General features: G+C 38.6%; 1 protein-coding gene across 3 annotated transcripts; it reads left to right on the top strand.

The window, feature by feature from the left end:
- The first annotated feature begins 1209 nt into the window (after positions 1–1209).
- On the top strand, positions 1210–21106 carry LOC133297299 (uncharacterized protein At2g33490-like). Of its 3 annotated transcripts, none has more exons than XM_061496411.1 (11): positions 1210–1552; positions 2134–2206; positions 3026–3100; positions 3212–3273; positions 3367–3435; positions 11096–11124; positions 11219–11426; positions 11526–11765; positions 11944–11997; positions 12354–13317; positions 20646–21106. In XM_061496411.1, exons 1-11 carry the CDS (start codon positions 1439–1441, stop codon positions 20663–20665), a joined length of 1908 nt encoding a protein of 635 aa, XP_061352395.1. In that variant the 5' UTR covers positions 1210–1438; the 3' UTR covers positions 20666–21106. The 3 variants fall into 3 exon arrangements, with proteins under 3 accessions (XP_061352395.1, XP_061352396.1, XP_061352394.1); XM_061496412.1 differs by having other exon boundaries at positions 11941–11997; positions 20655–21106; XM_061496410.1 differs by having other exon boundaries at positions 11941–11997.
- Positions 21107–21612: the final 506 nt, after the last annotated feature.

Raw genomic sequence — 21612 nt, 5'->3', positions numbered from 1 at the left:
ATACGAAATTATGTAAATTTTTTCTATTTTCGTATTAATATTAAAATATTATAATTGAATCTCATTTAATTAATATATGTAAAAAGAATATAAACATAAAATTTCATATGACCATATACATTTTTAACATGAAATATCCACTTTCAATATTGCCTTTTACTACCCTAATACCAAATTAAATAACAAAGATATCAATAACTAAGCATAAGCTTAGTGAGATAGCAATTAGTTAACAATGAATGATCCGTAGCTTATTAATTATTATCCCTAACTCAGTATCAAAATATTTACGCTATTTCTAACAAGTTTGAAAGGAAAAATCATGATAAACCCCCAAGTGGTAAACCAAGCTATTATTTCAAATTATTGGAATGGTAATTTGGGTTGATATGAAATAATCTTCAATACAAATTCAATTAAATATATTTATACAAACTCAATATGAATATAAATATATTTAATGTGAATACAAAAATGAATCAAAATATTTGATTTAAACAAAATTTTTATTAACATAAACACAAATTTCTAATATTGTATTTGGGGAATACTATTCTCCTTTTGTAGGAAAACAGTATTTTGTTCCTACTGATAGAAAAAATAAAAGAGAAAAAATAAATTAAAATAAGAGAAAAAATATAACATTCAATTTTATTATTTACAGAGATAAAAAAATATTTGTCCTTTTAAACGACATAATTTATATCCTTTTACTCTTACAAAGAGGTGAGACCCACACCTTTATATTTTTCTGTTCACTCTCTCTCCTCCTTTATCTATCTCTTTCGCTCACTTAAAATAACACAACTTTACCTTTAAAATGATACACACTTTTCCCTACGAAAATACTACTTTTTTTTTAACTGTAGCATAACAACATCATTTCCCATTGTATTTATGCGGTATTAGCTGACGATGTTAAAAATTGTTACTTTTAATATAAGATACTTGGTGAGATTACGTGAGACGCATTAAGTAAGTGTTAGGACCGGAATACCATGTTAGGGCAATTACGAAATGGCCCATGGTGCAGAGTGGCACACGTGTAGCCAGGTGGGGAAGCGTGCGGGTTGTGTTGTGGGCTTGGGAGCGTGACGTTGGAGTGATGCCCCAGTTTTCGCGTTTCGCAACGCTCCGTCTCTCTCTCTCTCTCTCTCACTTGTTGATCTGCCTCGGGTCCGTCCTTTTGACCCAAACCAAAAAACCAAACGACCCACCGTTCTTCAATGTCCTTAACACTCTGCAATTCATTCCCACACTTTACTCCTTCGATTCTCTCCTGAGATTCTCTTTCTCCGCGATTCACTCAATTCCCACCTAATAACCAACACCTCTCTCTCTCTCTCTCTCTCTCTCTCTCTCTCTCGTTTTCCCTTTCTTGTTATTTCATTGCCGTTTTGCGCTGTCTCGGCGTCGTTTTGCGGCTTTAGAGTGGAAAATGAAGTCCTCGCTGAGCAAGTTGAGGAGAATTGCTCTTCACAAGAGCGTTGGGAAGGAGAAGTGGGAGCTTCAGCCCTCCGTGAAGTTCGATGAGCTTGCTCTCGCTGCTAAGGTACTTCTGCTACTCTCTCTTTCTAAATCTGATGTTACTATTTGTGGTTGCAGCATCGAATTGGCTTCTTCTTCTCTCTTTTTTCCCTATATATGATTCCTTAAATGTTTGAATTTGAAGAATTGATTTTCGTTGCGTTTAGTTTTATGCGTTTTGCTCATATCCTCCTCAAATCACACCTGGTCACGTGAAGTTCATAATGTCTGGTAGACTGTATTCTGTTTCTGTAGTGAATTTTTTTATTTTTTTTGACAAATTTCTGTAGAAAAAAAAAGTGAAATCAGTACTAGCTGTTAACCTTATTGTCAGTAATGAAAAATTGTAATTGGTAAGGGGTTTTTGTTCTAGATATAACACTTGGATAATGTGTTTTGTATGAAAAATTGGTCATCGGAATCATGGCTTTGTTATATTCTCGGGCCCGATTAACGATCTAATAGTTGTAGTTTCAGGCTTATAATGTCAGAAATGAGTGTGGTAATGGGAAGTTGGTTGAAAATGTACAAAAATCTCATGCCCAATTTCTTCTATCTGGCTTACTAATTCTAGTGACATTGCGGGTTTCCTTAACCATTTTGCAGGACATGCAAGAGATGAGAGATTGCTATGATAATCTGCTTTCTGCAGCTGCTGCTACGGAGAACAGTGCTTACGGTAAACATTATACTTTGAAACTCAGTTCATAGGTCATCTGGTTCTCTTTGTTCCTCACATATCAGGTCTTCAAAACTTAGGAAGTAGATGTGCATTTTTTTTTCTGTATTCCTCATACATGTCTCCAAAATATGAAGTTACAAATTGGATATGCAATTTGTTTTCTGTACTTGTCATATATAATGTCTCCAACAATTTAAGATAGGTGTACATTTCCAACTGCCATTGTCCATGGGCGGTATGGTCTTCTGCACTATCAATTAAGCCCAGCACTTCCATCCATACCCCAAATGGGGGAACATCTCATAATGTTGAACTTGTACTCCTGCCTCAGGCATGCCTTCTTGTTCTTATTGAAATCGTGTGCTGCAACTACCTTTAAAATGTAGTGAGATAGTAGTGTGGAGGCACTTGAAAACATCAAAGGTCTTTTCTCTCTAGGGTATCCTCTTACTATCAATTAAGCCCAGCACTTCCATCCATACCCCAAATGGGGGAACATCTCATAATGTTGAACTTGTACTCCTGCCTCAGGCATGCCTTCTTGTTCTTATTGAAATCGTGTGCTGCAACTACCTTTAAAATGTAGTGAGATAGTAGTGTGGAGGCACTTGAAAACATCAAAGGTCTTTTCTCTCTAGGGTATCCTCTTACTGCCTGTACGCTATATTATCTTTATTGATCATTAGTCAAACATATTAAAGTTGTCTAGTTAGTTTTTTTTTTTAAATGTTTTTAAGAGTCTTTTATAGATCAGTTTTACTGCCTTGAAAATATTAAAGTCTCTAGGGTATCTTTTCTTGTGTTTATGTGTTCCAGAATTTGCTGAGTCGCTGCAGGAAATGGGTACTTGTCTAATGGAGAAAACGGCCTTAAATGATGATGAAGAAAGTGGTGAGTGGGTAAACATTTCATGACTGCCTTATCCAAGTTACTCAGCATTTATGCTAATTGATTTAAATTATGTATAGTTGTTGCTACAGTTATGTTACGAACTTTTTGCAGGTAAAGTTTTGGGGATGCTTGGAAGTGTGCAGCTTGAACTTCAGAAACTTCTTGATAGCTATGTGAGCCTTTGTTTGGGTGCATCTGTGGTTTTTTTGTTCTTCTTTTAGCATAGTTCATTTGCAAAATGTTTATCTAACCTATCTGTTCCTCAGCGTTCTCACATAGTACTGACAATAACTAAACCATCGGAATCTCTTCTTAATGAGCTAAGAACTGTTGAGGTATGTTTATTTACCTTCATATTTATAAGATTTATCTATTTATTTTTCTTAAAACACCCTTCAGGCTCTACTTGGTTAATGCCATACATTTGTCCTCTCATTGTTTTCCACTTTTCCCTCATTTAATTCATTACACTTTTATTTTAGTTATTTCTCGCCATTACTAAATAATTACTAGAAAATGTGGATTCCTATGAGTGTACAACAATGAACAATTAATAGAAGATAATGTATCAGGACTTATAGTAACACATGGCATGGCGGCAGCTGGGGGGGGGGGGATGTTACTGAAATATCATCCTTTCACATTACAAGTTTATATATGTAGACAACATATTCTGAGTGGTTATTTATTGCCTCCAGACCTGGTTTAATGAGCATACATGTCCATCTATATATAATGTTGATACGAGATGTCATAGTTTCATGTGATCTTTTCTTTCCTGTTGTGTAATGAATAATCTGGAATGAATCTCAGGAGGCTCATACGCATAGGACATACCCTTGTCAAAGTGCTTTACTTTTGAAATTATTGCAATATCACTTTTTCCTAATTGAGATCTTTTTGCGGGAAATTGATTGTCTCCTCGTAGTGTGAAGCCAGTGCCATTATGCACGCATCCATTAGTTGGTAGTGTATGAAAATATGACTGTTTCTTGCTCTCACATCCATGCTGCTCTTTTAAGCTATCTTCTACTCACATTGAATTTGTGAATATTGATATTTTCAGAAGTTGTTAGGTTATGCCTTCTGCAAGATGTTGCTTAGGAAAAACTGTAGTTCAGTGTTTCTCAAATGTATTTTGAAGCTGCTATTGATGAAAGGATTTTTTATAAAGCATTTGGTTTCTTGTAATATACACAAAATCCAATTTTTGTCTTAAAGCATATATCCGTACATAATATTAGTAAGTATAATTGTAATCGTTGCAAGTTGCAACTGAACACAAGATCTCACAATTTGGGATACAACTTGCCAACTTCATAGCAGGTACAAGAATACTTGTAGTTTCTTTCATAATAGGAATAATTGCTTAAAGCTTTTATCTTGAATTTTCATAGTTGGAGAACAAGTGGATTGGAGGATAATTTTTGGTACGTGTAGAAGTTTGGTTGGGAAATGAATGTAGAGAAACCTATACTTGAATGTTTATGTGATCCTGCTATGAAGTAATAGGGAAATAATGATCGACTTCATTTATTTGAAGTTGATATTTGTTAGAATATTAATGTTAGATGGGATCCAAATTATATTAGAATTTTAGATAATTTGTCATCATGTAGAAAAGGCTAAACCCGTTATCTTATTATAAATATAATCGTTGTGTGGTTATACAACACATAATTTCCTTAATTTTTAGTTTGTACCGGATTTCACGCTCTAGGAAACCTTGCTTCAGCAAAACCTTAATTTTGTATATTGTTATTCCTTCCCATGCATCACACCGGTGACCTCCTTTGAGAGTCTTTCCGGTAGCATATTATTGGTCGTGCATCCTTCCAACCACTGTTATTTGTCGATCGAAGCTGCCTTTCCAACTGTCGCTTTTGTAAAAATTTTCTGGCAACCTTTCCGATAGGTGAACACCTCATCAGGACTGCCTCAGGATGATCTACGTTGTTATCCAATTTCGTTGCCTAAAAGCCACCAGATGCTCTCACATGTGCCAACTATTTCTGCGGCAGCCAAAATTCTGTTATATTCTATTTTGGTAGTCCATTGATCCAAAAATCTTTGAACTCTTCATTCCCTTCAAGACATGTGATGAGGTGCGGGAGAAAGCCAAAAGTTGCAGCACATATGACTTTCAACAACTTTATTTAATTGACTCTCGTATAATAGAGGTACGGAAATCATCGGACACGGGGGTGGAAACTTATCTAGGTAAGATTCGATTTTTGATACAGGAATTTTCTGCTATGCTACCCCCTACTAAGGGTCCATCTGAGCATAAGAAGCAGCTTGAGTGCTTCTTAATGGTTGTGGTGCTTTTCGGCCTTGTAGAAGAGTTTAATGGCGTTCGCCAATAGAATTTGACCAATGCTGAAACTCCCACCTTATCACCGACATTCGAACACTTATTGAATCTTGAGGATAAGGATTTGACAGCCCCAACGTCACTTCTTTGGCTGTGCCTTCCTCAGTTTCCACTACTCTCGTCTCTCGTACTCGGGACTTTAGCGAGATCAATGGTCGCAGTCATGGTTGAGGACAAGGTGGTCATGGACAGGGGCTTTGCTACAACTATTGTCAAAACTTGGGCCATATCAAGGAGCGTGACTATTGAAAATATCCTCATCTCCAACCACCCACTACCAACTTTGCTCCGACTGACAATGCACCACCCTCTGCAGGATCAGTGACTATTTCTACTAGAGATTATGAGGCTTTCCTTTGACTTAAGGCAGCTTCCCGGCCTCCAGCTCTGAAGCTGGTAATCTTGTTGCTTGTCTATTTTAATCACCCATTGGGCTTTGGATAATTACTCAGGTGCTATTGATCATCTTTGTAGGAATAAGAATCTCTTTACTTCTCTCATTTATTCTGATGATTTATCCTTTGTTACTCTTGTCAATGGAAATACAGCCTCTGTTCGTGGTATTGGACAAGCCCGTCCATATCCTTTTCTACCCTTGATATCTGTTCATTATGTTCCTGGATGTCCTTTTAATTTAATATCAGTTAGCTCGTTCTCTTTCATGCTCCATTGATTTTTCTAATAATTCAGTTTCTGTGCAGGATTTGGGTATGGTTTGGATGATTGGCGTGTGACGTGAGTCAGGTGGCCTTTACCATCACGTTTTGCGTAGTTCCTTAGTGGCATGCTCTATTGTCGAGTCTCCAAAGCTCATTCACAGCCGTCTTGGTCACCCGAGCCTTTCCATATTTAAGCAGATGGTTTCTTTTTTAACTGATCTGAAGTCTTTAGATTGTCAGTCTTATCAGCAGGAAACACACTTGCTCCTCCTCTGTCAATAGAGTCAATAAACGAGCTAATGCTCATTTTTCTATTGTTCATTCTTATATTTGGGGTCCGAGTCAAATCATGTCTATTTCTGGTTTCCAATATGTTGTTACCTATATTGATGACTTTTCTTGTTACACTTGGGTTTACTTAAAGAAAAACCATTCCGAGTTATTTTCTATTCATAAAAAAATTTGTGCTTAAATTTGTACTTAATTTGGCTCTTCTATTCGGATTTTATGTAGTGACAATAAAAAATCACTCCCCGTTGAACCCGACTAGCATGCGTGGGGTGGAGGAATTCCTTGTACGCAGCCTTACCCTTGCATAATTACAAAGAGGCTGTTTCCTAGATTTGGACCCATGACCTTTTAGTCATAAAAGAACAATTTTACCACTGCTCCGGTTTGTCAATTTTTTATGTAGTGACAATGCTAAATAATATTTATCCATTGAAATATTAGATTGTTTGGCTAAACAGGGCACCTTGCATTAGACTAGTCCTCAAACACCACTGCAAAATGGAGTTGCCGAACGCAAAAACAGACACTTGGTTGAAACAATGCACACCCTTCTTCTGCATACGTATGTTCCACTTTCGTTTTTGGGGGGATGCTGTTCTTACATCATGTTTCTGATCAATCGCATGGCCCTCTTTCGTGCTTAACAATGAGGTTCCTCATAGTATCATGTTCCTGACACCCCAGGTATCCTTTTGCTCTATATCTTTGGTTGTACCTGCTTTGCACATGATCTCATTCTAGGCAAGGACAAACTAACATCCAAAGCTTTCAAGTGTCTATTCCTTAGTTACTCACGTCTTCAAAAGGGCCATCGTTGCTACTCTCCTGACCTCAAGCGTTACATTGTGTCTGCTAATGTCGCATTCCTTGATCAGCAACCTTGCTACTCTTCGCACACTTTGGTGTCTGAGGTTGATTATATTCTCCATATTCCTTTTCTTAATTCTTCTTTATCGGCTGCAGGTACATTTGGTTTTTAGGATCGTCCATTACTCACCTATTAGCGTCATTTGCAATCACCCACGGGTGCTAGATCTACTTTAGACCTTGCCCTACCGGCTCTCCATCTTCCCCTATCGTCCCATCCCTTTTGGCTCTACGAGAAACGACTCCAATTGCTCGTCGTAAAGGTATTTGCTCCACTCGCAATCCTCATCCTCTTTATGCCTTTTTGAGTTATGATCGGCGTTTTCTTTTGTTTTCATTCCTGTAAAGAACCAATTCAACCCAAAACCTTAAGCTCTGATACCATGTAAAGAATCTTGGGATACACCACCCCAAAAGCTAGCTCAAAGGGTGAGAGTGTCCAAGGCCTTATAAATTCCACATTAATTGCACATACAACCAATGTGGGACTATATATCTCAACACGCCCCCTCACACAAGAGCCTATTGGGCTTGAAGAGTGGAAGATGCAACAGGCCCAGCCTACCTGTGCTAAGAAAGTCCACAAGGGAAAGTGGGGGGCGGCGAGGCTCTGATAGCATGTAAAGAATCTTGGGATACACCACCCCAAAAGCTAGCTCTAAGGGTGGGAGTGCCCAAGACCTCACATTAGTTGCACATACAACCAATGTGGGACTATATATCTTAACACGCCCCCTCACACGAGAGCCTATTGGGCTTGAAGAGTGGACAATGCAACAGGCCCAACCTACCTGTGCTAAGAAATGCCACAAGAGAAAGTGGGGGGCGGCGAGGCTTTGATACTATGTAAAGAACCTTGAGGTCACCACCCCAAAAGCTAGCTCAAAGGGTGGGAGTGCCCAAAGCCTTATAAATTCCACATTAGTTGCTCATACAACCAATGTGGAACTATATATCTCAATACGCCCTCTCACACAAGAGCCCATTGGGCTTGAAGAGTGGACAATGCAACAGGCTCAGCCTACCTGTGCTAAGAAACTCACAAGAGAAAGTGGGGGACGGCGAGGCTCTGATACCATGTAAAGAACCTTGGGATACACCACCCCAAAAGCTAGCTCAAAAGGTGGGAGTGGCCAAGACCTTATAAACTCTACATTAGTTGCACATACAACCAATGTGGGACTATATATCTCAACACGCCCCCTCACACGAGAGCCCATTGGGTTTGAAGAGTGGACAATGCAATAGGCCCAACCTACCTGTGCTAAGAAACGCCACAAGAGAAAGTGAGGGGCGGCGAGGCTCTGATACCATGTAAAGAACCTTGGGATACACCACCTTAAAAGCTAGCTCAAAGGGTGGGAGTGTCCAAGGCCTTATAAACTCCACATTAGTTGCACATACAACCAATGTGGGACTATATATCTCAATAATTCCTAAAACCACAGGTCAAACACTATCTCATCTAGGTTGGCATCGGGTGATGATTGATGAAATGACTGCTGTACACTCTAATGGCACATGGGATTTTGTTCTTGCTCGTCTAGGCAAATCTGTGGTTGCATGTTACAGGGTGTTCACAATTAAAGTTGGTTCTGATCAAAGCCTGCTTAGTGGGTAAGGCATACACTCAAATGTTTGTACTCGATTATGGGGATACCTTCTCTCCTGTTGCCAAGATGGCCACTGTTTGTCTATTTTTTGCCCTTGTTGTCGTTCGTCACTAACCCATTCTTCAACTTGATATTAAAAATGTCTTCTTACATGGTGATTTATAGGAGGAAGTTTACATGGAGCAATCGCCCGACTTTGATGCTTAGGGGGAGCCTGGCCTATTATGCAAGCTTCGCAAATCTTCATATGACTTGAAGCAATCACCTTGAGCTTGGTTTAGTCACTTCAATTTAGTTGTTCAAGCTTTTTGGCTATCTTGTAGCGAAGCCAACCACTTTGTTTTCTCTCGTCGTAGTTCTTTTGATCAATGCAACTATCTCTTAATCTATGTTGACGACATTATCGTCACTGGCAAGGATCGAATTGGAATTGAATAGTTGAAACTTTACTTGTTCAGTCAATTTCAAACCAAAGATCTTGGTAAGCTCCGTTATTTCTTAGGTATTGAGGTGGCACAATCAAGGTAGGGTATTTCCATATGTTAGAGAAAGTATGCCTTAGGTATTTTGGAAGAGATTGGTATATTGGGATGCAAGCCTATTGATTCACCCTTGGATCCTAATGTTAAGCTTCTACTAGGAGAGGGGGAGCCTCTCGCTGATCCTAGTCATTATTGAAGATTGGCAGGGAAGTTGAATTATTTGTAACAAGAACAGATATCTCTTTCGCAGTTAATGTGGCCAACCAATTCCTTGATTCTCCTTGTGATTCCCATTGCGGCACCGTTGTCAAAATTCTTTGATACATCAAAAGAGCACCAAAGAAGTGCTTATTATATAAAGATAAGGGGCATGCTGAGGTTTGTAGCTAATCAGATGCTGATTGGGTAGGATCTCTCATCTCCTTCAGATAGACATCTACTTCGGGCTACTATGTCCTATTTGGGGGAAATATGATTTCTTGGAAGAATAAGAAGCAAATCATAGTAGCCAGATCAAGCGCAAAGGGTGAGTATCGAGCAATGGTAGCTGCAACATGGAGCTAATCTGGTTAAAAAAATTAATTAAAGAACTATGTCTCTATGAACAATGTCTGATGAAACTCTTTGTGACAATCAGGCAACATTACACATATCTTTTAACCTGGTCTTTCATGAAAGGACCAAACATATCAAAATCGATTGCTACTTTATCCGAGAAAAGATTCAGTCTGGAGAAATCGAGACAACATTCGTAAATTCCAATAATCAACTTATATATATATTCGCCAAGGCACTTAGAGGTCCCTGAGTAGACTATATCTATAGCAAGCTTGACATACATGATATATATGCACAAACTTGAGGGGGAGTGTTAGAATATTAGAATATTAAATAATGTTAGATAGGATTAGATATGATCCAAATTAATTAGAATTTTATGATGTTATAATCATTTAAATAGGGCCAAGCCTGTGTATCTTATTATTATAAATATAGTCCTTGTGTGGTCATACAACCCACAATTTCCTCAATTTTAAGTGTATGTTTTCATCTTGAATTTTCATAGTTGGAGAACAAGTGGATTGGAGGATAATTATTGGTATGGGTAAAAGTTTGGTTGGGAAATGAATGGTAGAGAAACCTATATTTGAATTTTTATATGTTACTCCTATGAAGTACTTGGGAAATAGTTACTGACGTCATACATTTGAAGTTGATATGTGGAGGATTTGTTGAAGAAGAAGAAATAGAAGACAGATCTGAATATTGAACCATTTATCCAATAAATAAACTACTTTTGGAAAAGAGTTCAGTTTTTTATCCTCTCTAATTTTAAGCTTGGCTTTCCAATATATATTGCCTTGTACTTTGGAAATGTATTGATTTTGCTGCTGTATAATTTTATTATATAATTGTCTTGAAGAAGAAGGATTTGTTAGGCCATTGTATGTAAGGTATTTGAGGGAGGAGAAGAAGAAGAGGGAACACAGATCTGAATATCGAAAAATTTATCCAATAAATAAACTACTTTTTAAAAAGTGATCAGTTTTTTTATCCTCTCTAATTTTAAGCTTGGCTTTCCAAAAACTATGTCTCCTTGATGCTTTTTGGAACCATATAGATTGCCTTTTACTTTGGAAATGTATTGATTTTGCTGCTGTATAATTGTCTTGGTACTACATCTCAATGCCTTTCTATTCCTCCTGCAGGACATGAAGCGGCAATGTGATGAAAAAAGGTCCCTACTTATAAATGCTATTATTTTTCTTAACATACTATTATTTTTCTTAACATAGTATGAATATTTCCTGAATCTGTTGTATTTCCTTCAGAGAAGTTTATGAATACATGATTACCCAACAAAAAGAGAAAGGAAGGTCAAAAAGTGGTAAAGGTGAAAGTATCACTATACAGCAGCTGCAAGCTGCTCATGATGAATATGAAGAGGAAGCAAAACTCTGTGCTTTTCGGTTGAAATCCTTGAAGCAAGGCCAGTCACGTAGTCTCCTAACACAAGCAGCTCGTCACCATGCTGCTCAGGTTTTGTTAAACTTATGACCTTTCTTCTCCAAATCTTTTATCCTTTTTTCAGACTAATCTTGATGTATCTCTTTTCCTCTTGTTCTGCTTCAAATATAGTTGAATTTCTTTCGGAAGGGACTTAAATCACTGGAGGCTGTTGAGCCACATGTTAGGATGGTTGCTGAACAGCAACATATTGATTACCAATTCAGTGCTCTTGAAGATGATGACGGTGAAGATGGTTATGATGATGGTGGGAATAGCTGTGATGTCACTGAAGGTGGTGAATTGAGTTTTGAGTACAGATCAGATAAGCAAGTGCCATATATTGTTTCCATGTCACCAAACTCAGCAGAGGTAGGAATTTGATATTACTCAAAACTTGTATGGTTTTAATTTAACTCTGTTGTTATTTTATACTTGTTTACATCTATAGCCTATGCCTAACTCCAACATTAAAAGCATAGTACCATTATTTTTTTTACAATCTGAGTTATTAAATCATCTTATCATAATCATTGATGATGATTAGCAGGTGGAAGAATCAGGTCATTCATATGTTCGTGCTTCAACCACAGAAACTGCAGAGGTTATATTTGTTACTACTTTTGATTTATTCAATTTGAAACTCCTATTTAAATCTTAAATCAGTTGTATAGAAAAATCCAGGCAAATAAGTTTCTCAATCTCCCGTAGAACTAATAAAAGATCACAAATCAAATTTATCATATTTCTAAATATTTTATCCAAAAATATCTTAATATTTAGGGTAAGCTCTGAAGGTATCATTTTGAGATCTAATTTTAAGGGTATTGGTCTAGCATTGTAACGATGACTATTTTAATTCTCATTGTCCCCTTGATCTAGCAGGTCATCAGTTGAAAAATATTCTTTAATTTGACTAAGGTCATCCTCTAACACATCTATTAACTCGACTTCTGGCAGACAAATTTAGACAAGAACCAAGGAGATTTTAGAGTCTCAAGTAGAGATCCTAGAGTAAGCAGCTATTCAGCTCCAATATTTGCAGAAAAGAAATTTGACCCAGCTGAAAAAGTAAGACAAATGTTATCATCATCTACAACAAAATCTAATGCTTATGTACTTCCTACACCTGTCAACGTCAAAGAAACAAAAACTAGCTCAGCCTCCCGCACAAGTGCTAGTGGATCTTTGCATAATTTGTGGCATTCCTCCCCTTTGGATGAAAAAAAGAAAGAGAAAGATTTTGTTGATGGTAAATTGTCAGAACCAACTATCCCTAGAGCTCACTCTGTTCTCAAAGAAAGCAACAGTGATACTACATCCACCCAGTTACCACGCCCTTTGGCAGAGGGAACATCACTTCTACAAGTTGATATTTTCAATGCTTCTGATACTAAGAAAATAAAAAGACAGGCTTTTTCTGGTCCATTGACTAATAAACCATTGTCAGTAAAGCCTATTTCTGGGGGTTTTCCACGTTTACCAATGCCCCAGCCTTCATCTCCAAAAGCATCTCCTAATGCTTCACCTCCCCTTGTTTCTTCACCTAGAATAAGTGAGCTTCATGAGCTTCCTAGACCACCTGGTAATCAATCCAGCAAGCCAGTGAAATCTTCTCGAATAGGTCACTCCGCTCCATTAGTATTCAGAAATCCAGAGCATCCTGCCACTAATAGATTTCCTTCCATTGTCTCAAGTGCGGCATCTCCACTTCCAACTCCGCCTATAATTGTCTCTCGGAGTTTTTCTATACCCACTAGTAGTCAGAGAGCTATGGCATTAAATGTTACAAATACTAAGTATTTGGATACTCCCCAAGTTCCAGAGAAGGTCGAAGAAGCTGCATCACCTCCACTAACACCTATATCCCACAGAGCATCAAATATGTCGTCTGACCTGGCTTCTCACTCTAGTGAAATCCAAGGTAAGATACTGTTTATTGTAGTTGTTATTATTGTAAGTTTTGTATAAATTTGGGTATGTTTTCCAGTCTTCAGCTACTTGTCCTTATATATATTACGTGCTAGAATCAGCTTATGAAGTAATGCATATTGCTAACATGGTTTGTTTCCATTATTCTGAGAAATATAGATTAGGATATGTGAGGTTCAAGCCTCTGAAGGCTATGGTCTAGTTCTGCGTCATAAACAGTAAATTTGGGGCAACAAAATATCAGTTCAATATTAATAATTGATTTTGATCATAAACTTATTAGAATATAATGTGGGGCAAATCCTACGCTGTTCGTCATTCAACTCATATTTATAGCCTTGTTTATTAGTTGAAGCAGAATTTATGTTTAATTGATTAACGGGTTATGTTTATCTCATTTTAAATGAGATAAACAACTCTCCTACACACACAAAAAGGGATTGGGTCCCACCACTCTTTTTTCTCTCTCTTATCTGGGGGGGGGGGCAAATCCTACGCTGTTCGTCATTCAACTCATATTTATAGCCTTGTTTATTAGTTGAAGCAGAATTTATGTTTAATTGATTAATGAGTTATGTTTATCTCATTTTACATGAGATAAACAACTCTCCTACACACACAAAAAGGGGTTGGGTCCCACCACTCTTTTTCTCTCTCCTCTTATCTGTGGGTCCCACTTATACTTTATTTCTACAACAGGAGGTAGTTTTTTTCCTACAACATAAGAAAAATATATCCCTTGATTAATATAGCGTTTTATCTTGCTCTTACTATTGAATCCAACATAAATTGATGCATTGTATTTACTCCACTTTACGGTTTCATTGTCTAGAACACTTGATGCTTTTTCTAAAAGATGCTGAAAAAACTTAGTATCTCAATAGCTGCCAGTGGCATTAACACTCTTGAATATGAAATGAATCCTTAAATAGCTTGACTACTTGATTGCCATGCCCTGTAGATGCAGTTAATCGTGAATCTGGTAATTGAGCTAATCAATGAAATAGGGAAATCTATATGTATTTGTTTAATAAAATAGTAATGCATTATATACAAAAAAAGAAATTAATATACAAAAAAATAGTAATGCATTGGTGAAAAGATCCACGAGTAGGTCATTTTGAATTTTAATAAATATGATATAAAACCATTAATATGGCCTTCATCTAATAACTTTTGGTTGAAGTGTGTAGCGAGGCCCATGCGGCCCAAACGAATTAGTCAGCTACCTAAAAGGTTCCAAGACTATTGGGCCTAGTTTTATATCATTGTTAGTTTATATTCAAGCCCTTAATATTATAGTAATGTGAGAAGACTATAAGTAGTAGGTTTTCCTTTTGAATAAGGCAATCAGAAAATTCCAGATTTCTCTCTCAATTCTCTCTATCTTTCCCTTCTTCTTTTCTCTCTCCCTAATTCTAGAATTGAATTGCTACATTGGTGCCTTCATTGAGTTCATGCTACTCAAACATCGCTCATGGCTGAAACACGTTACAAAGATCTGCAAAATCAGTTGCAAGAATTACAACAACAACAGCTCCAGATTCCAGATCTGATTAGAGAAAAGATACAAGGTCTGCGCGTTGATCTGCAGTCTGAAGTAACGAATCTGATTGAATCTGTCCGAATATCTTCTTCTGGTATTCTTGGATCTGGACCGGGTATAACTGCATCTTCCTCTTCTGCGGCGACACAGCAACCTCGCGCACAGCGGCCACGACTAGCTTTTCCACGATTTGCGTCAGGCGATCCCACAGATTGGCTTTTTGTTGTGGATCGTTACTGTCTCTATCATGAAATCCCTGATGGTGAACGGTTATTACTTGCTTCGTTTCACCTAGATTCTCCTGCTGCTCGCTGGTTTCAAGGGCTGAATCGAGATGGCCTTTGTACTTCATGGCGTGTTTTTACAGTTGCATTGCAGCAACGTTTTGGCCCTACAGATTTCGAAGATTCTGCTGGTATGTTAACCAAACTGACTCAGATTGGCACTGTAAATGACTATCAGATCAGTTTTGAGGACCTTGCTAGTAAAGTTCCTGATCTTACACCAGCACTTCTTAAGAGCATGTTTATTAGCGGACTGAAACCGCGAATTAGGCGTTCGGTATTGACCATGAAGCCGGTAGATTTACATGGATCTTTTGCCTTGGCCCGTTTATTTGAAGAACAATTTACAGAGGAACGCTCTACTCGCCCCTGGGTGACAAAATCACCCTTACCAACAAATCTTCCCCCTCCTTCTACACTGTTACCCCCTAAACCAAAACCTCCAGATTCCATCCCTACCATTCCTATCAAGAAATTGACCCCTGCTGAAATGCAAGCTAGGAGAGACCGAAATCTCTGTTATAACTGTGATGAACGTTATACATTCGGTCACAAGTGCAAAGGCAAGGCAACACTATTATATTTAGCTGGTACGGAGGATGATGATATCAGAGAACCAGAACAACCCGAAACACCACTACCCCAACAAGATATACCCACCGAAATTACACCTGAAATCAGCCTAAATGCTATGTTCGGACATCACTCCTCTCATTCGTTTCGTTTGAAAGGATCAATCCATGGGCAGAATGTACAAATTCTAATTGATTCGGGGAGTACCCATAATTTTATCTCTCATCGTATGGCTTCACATTTGTCACTTACACTACATTCCATTTCTGCTTTTCACGTCCAGATTGGAAATGGTGATTCTATGCATTGCCAGGCTGTATGTACAGCAGTTCCTCTGCTTATGCAATCCCACTTATTTTCCATGGAATTATTCCTTTTAGACTTGAAAGGAGCAGACGTGGTATTGGGCATACAGTGGTTAGCCACGTTGGGTCCTGTGCTCACCGATTATGCATCTATGACTATGTCATTCCACCGCTCTAACATTGCTATAGTTTTACAAGGTGACACATCCATTTCACCAAGTGCCATTACACCAGCTCAGCTATCTAAGTTGGCTTCTCATGACGGTTTTACATCTTGCTTGATGTACCTAAGCTCCACCTCAACCTCTGAATCCCAACACACCTCTACACCAAATTCATCCTTATCCAACCATCCTATACCTACCGTGGCAGCATTACTATCCAGCTATTGTGATGTTTTTGCTACACCCATTCATCTCCCTCCCGACAGAACCCACAACCATCATATTCATCTTCTACCCAATACTAAACCAGTCCAAGTCCGCCCCTATCGATATCCCCACTTCCAGAAATCTGAAATTGAACGCCTGGTTCAAGAAATGCTTGCAAGTGGTGTCATTCGCACCAGTCACTCAGACTATAGTTCTCCTGTTTTGTTGGTTAAGAAGAAGGATGGCACGTGGAGATTCTGTGTTGATTACCGTGCCCTTAATGCTGTCACTATTAAAGACAAATTCCCGATACCTACAGTGGATGAACTATTAGATGAGTTACATGGAGCAACAGTATTTTCTAAGTTAGATCTTCGCTCTGGCTACCATCAGATCAAGATGCACCCAGAGGACATTTATAAAACGGCCTTCAGAACTCACCATGGTCACTTTGAGTTCGTGGTTATGCCGTTTGGGCTTACCAATGCTCCCTCCTCCTTTCAGGCCACTATGAATGAAATATTCACATCTCTTTTACGAAAATTTGTTGTGGTTTTTTTTGACGATATTTTAGTTTATAGCCCAACTTTGCAGGCCCATTTGCAGCATCTTTCCCAAGTTCTGCAGATTCTTCGGACTCATACTCTATTTGTCAAGTCATCTAAATGCAGTTTTGCGCAACCTACTGTCGAATTTCTTGGCCACGTTATTTCCTCCAGAGGGGTTTCTCCTGATGATTCTAAGATACAGGCTATCAAGGAATGGCCCCTACCAACTAACCAGACACAACTACGGGCCTTTTTGGGGCTTTCAGGTTACTACAGACGCTTTATTAAGGGGTATGCTACCATTGCTGGACCATTAACTGATTTACTTACTCGCGATGGGTTTGTTTGGTCTCCAAAGGCTGATCTTGCTTTCCAGCAACTCAAGGAGTCACTTACTACAACTCCTACCTTAGCCCTACCTGATTTTACAGCACCATTCGTTATTGAAACAGATGCTTCAGGAGTTGGCATTGGTGCTGTTTTGCTCCAAGCCGAGCACCCTATAGCCTTCTTTAGTCGCAAGCTCTCTACTCTCATGCAAAGTAAATCTACTTATATTCGCGAGTTATTTGCGATTACGACTGCGGTTGCTAAGTGGCGACAATATTTACTTGGTGCAAAATTTGTCATTCGTACTGATCACCAGAGTCTTCATTGCCTTATGACTCAAGTGATTCAGACTCCGGAACAACAACAGTTCCTGGCCAAGTTACTGGGTTATGATTATTGTATTACTTATAAGCCTGGTAAATTAAATCGTGTCGCAGATGCACTGTCACGATTACCTGCAGAGAGCTCTCCGGATAACTCTCCCCAATTGCAGGCCCTTACGAGCCCCATTTCTAACTACAGCACCATATTACAGACAGAATTACAAGCAGACACCTATGCTATGGGGGTTATTAGGGGATTACAGTCATCCATAAATCAATGGCCACAATGGCAATATAAAAATGGACTACTCTATCACCATGGCCGTCTGTTCCTGCCATCAGCTTCCACTTTGATACCCCAGCTTCTCTCCGAGTACCATTCCTCAGCCTTGGGTGGTCATGCGGGAGTACATCGTACATTGGTGCGATTGTGTGCCAATTTTACCTGGAGAAAAGTAAGGACAGATGTTAGAAATTTTGTTAAAAATTGTGAAGTCTGCCAATAGATCAAAGCAACCAACCATGCGCCTTATGGGCTACTACAACCACTACCAACACCAGAATCTATTTGGTCAGATCTGACGATGGATTTCATTACTCAGTTACCCCCATCTAACGGACACACAACCATTTTTGTCGTAACTGACAGATTGACTAAGGGAGCTCATTTTGCCCCTTTACCATCACGGTACACAGCAACTAAGGTTGCCCGGGTTTTTTGGGACACAGTGGGCAAACTACATGGTACTCCTAGATCTATAGTCTCAGACAGAGATCCACTCTTTTTAAGTGAGTTTTGGACTACCCTTTTCAGACTACAAGGGACTACTCTTAATTTTTCCTCTGCTTATCACCCCCAAAGCGATGGACAGACCGAAAGAACAAACCGAGTGTTAGAGCAGTACCTTCGAGCCTATGTGTATGATCAACCGTCCACTTGGGCGAGATATCTGAGTTGTGCCGAATATCACTTCAACACCGCCTTTAACAGATCGCTGGGCACGTCTCCGTTTACAGCCATATATGGACGATCTCCGCCGTGTGTGTTGCAGTACTCTTTTGGATCTAGTGCACTCGAAGCTGTGGACTCAGATCTTCGCACTCGAGCACAGATTCTTGCGGAGTTAAAAGAGAACTTAAAAAAAGCACGAAACTTCATGAAAAATTATGTTGATCAGAAGAGAAAAGACATCACCTTTGAGATTGGTGACTTGGTTTTGCTTCGACTCCGGCCGTATAGACAACTCTCAGTCCATCGGAGATCTTCTGCAAAACTGGGACTGAAGTTCTATGGACCGTTCGAAGTTTTGGCAAAGATAGGTCCGGTTGCTTATAGACTGAAAATCCCAGATGGTTCCCGTGTGCACCCCGTGTTCCATGTGTCGCTGTTAAAGCCTTTCTTCTCGGACCGACAGTATGTCCTTCACCCTCTGCCGGAAAGCACGGAGAAGACGCCACCAACACATACTCCGGTGGCCATTATCGCGTCCAGAAAGGTATGGAAACGCGACAAAGAGGTTGACCAGGTCTTAGTCCAGTGGTCGGACTTACCACCGGAATGCTCAACGTGGGAGAGTGCTGAGGAAGTTGAAATTTTGAGCAAGCAGAAGGGTGTTTTGGGAGAGTCATCTGTAGAGTCCGCTCACACCCTTCCACACACCAGTATACCACACTCACCTACCCAAACCCCTGCCTTTCCATTAAAGCTTCTGCCCACGCCATTAAAGCCCCTATCCCCACCATCCAATCAAATTCCTGCGCATGGATTTTCAGCCAATGAGAATGGCCAATCCCTTATCTCGTCCCAACCACTATCACAGACCCCAATTACTTCTCTGACGCCGCCCCATGTGCCATTAAATACTATGCCACCTCACCAACTTTTGCTCCCAAATCAACCGTTACCTACACCTTCAAACCCTAGAGATAATCAGCATGTGGGCTTGGTTCCAGTGGGCCTTGAGGACAAGGCCGAACTTGATGAGGGGAATAATGTAGCGAGGCCCATGCGGCCCAAACGAATTAGTCAGCTACCTAAGAGGTTCCAAGACTATTGGGCCTAGTTTTATATCATTGTTAGTTTATATTCAAGCCCTTAATATTATAGTAATGTGAGAAGACTATAAGTAGTAGGTTTTCCTTTTGAATAAGGCAATCAGAAAATTCCAGATTTCTCTCTCAATTCTCTCTATCTTTCCCTTCTTCTTTTCTCTCTCCCTAATTCTAGAATTGAATTGCTACAAAGTGATTGCTTGACATGGTATCAAAGTTTTCGTGTGACCAAATGATCAACAAGTTCAATCCTCACCGCTCCCCATTCTATTAATAAATACTTAAATATGATAGATTTTCCTAGCATGGATAGTTGGGCCTATGCATTATTTACCTTTCAAACCCAATTGACTCTTATGTTAGAGAAATATCATTTAAATTAATGTGGCCATCACCTAACAGCTCAAGCTTATTGATTACTTGACAAATTATTTGTCATTCTTGGCAAATGCTTATTGTTAGAATATATATTTGTATAGGCTCTTTGTATATTTTTACCACATCATGTAAATAAGGCTCAAGCCTATGTAACTCATTATTGTGTCTAATGAGACTACACAAGGATTATATTTATAATAATGAGTTATATGGGCTTGGGCCCTATTTACACGATGTGGTAAAAATATACAAAGAGCCTATACAAGTATGTATTCTAACACTCACATTGGGATATCATGGTGCTGGATCTTTTTTACTGTCTCCTCCTTCAGTATGGCGATATTCTTGTTAACTCTTTTTAAATTAAATTGTAGTTGTCATTGGTTTTCAAATAGATAATGTTTTTTCATCATTGCTCCTTCACTTCTCAACTTAATTTTACATAATTGAAGTACAGGGTTTCTATTAAATTCAAGTCATCCTTTGCCAAACATGTTGTCTAGCATAATTTGTGTTTTGCAGCAACCATTTTTTCTTTGTTATTCTCATTGTGGTTTGCCTTGTTATCTTCATCTTGATGGGAAACAAATGTGAGTATGAGGTTTTTCAGTGGATGCAGGTGGGAGCTAAATCTCACGCACATACGCTGAGGCTGAGTTCTGGTGAATGATTTTAAGTGCTTTATTCTATGCTTGTGGAAATTAAATCACTTGCATTGGGGAGTCATAGGGTTTTGTCCAACAGAAGTTTCAGGCAAGTATGTGTAAATATGCTGTTTATGTATTGTTTAGCTTCTCATCTCAATTTGTATCTATTATTTTTACTTAAACTAGTGATGGGAACTAAACTCTACATCATTGTGTCATTATAATGTGTTGTATATATATTCGGATGAGAAATTTTGTTCACTTCCCCAAGTAAACCCAAATTGAACCTCTTCAACTTGTCGACGATGAAAGTAATCTAGAAAAAGAATGAGATGCTCATTCCATTTCACCCCACTCCATTTTTCAGCGGCTCGAACATTATAATTAGTAGCAGTAGTGGTAGTAGAAGAGAATTGCTGAACAGTAAAAATGTTGTTTCCACGAAATGTAGACCAACTTACGTGTCACTACAATATTTACAATTAATTGTCTTTTACCCATTCCTGTGTACTGTTAACCAGAAACCTGTTTAGTTATCTGCCATTTCCTCATTTTTTGAAACAAAATTTTCCGTGCTCAAATAGTGTCTCTTTACTATTATTATTAATGAAAAATCATAAACTTTATTACCGAACTAATAGTAATTAGCTTAATTTAGATTTGACAAAATTTAATGAACTAATTTGTCATCAAGAGCATGGCAGAGAGAAAAGTCGGTTGGAATTTATTTGGGTGAAATTAGTATAGCAAAAACTTAATAAAGTGAAAAACAGTGGTCTACGGATTGTCAGGGATAGGCTCTTTATATCCTATTTTATGACCTGTTTTAGTTTTGATTCATTCTTTTATTTGTTTTCTAATCTTTTTCTACTTTTTATTTGGGGTTTACGACTTTTGTTAATGTGAATTCGGAATAATTCACATTAACAA

Source organism: Gastrolobium bilobum, unplaced genomic scaffold, assembly GCF_033153095.1.
Source record: "Gastrolobium bilobum isolate Gb01-03AN ecotype WA unplaced genomic scaffold, APGP_CSIRO_Gbil_v1 utg8393, whole genome shotgun sequence".
Classification (NCBI taxonomy): domain Eukaryota; kingdom Viridiplantae; phylum Streptophyta; class Magnoliopsida; order Fabales; family Fabaceae; genus Gastrolobium; species Gastrolobium bilobum.
Note: the sequence above shows the minus strand (reverse complement) of the source record. Positions and strands in the feature narration are given on the sequence as shown.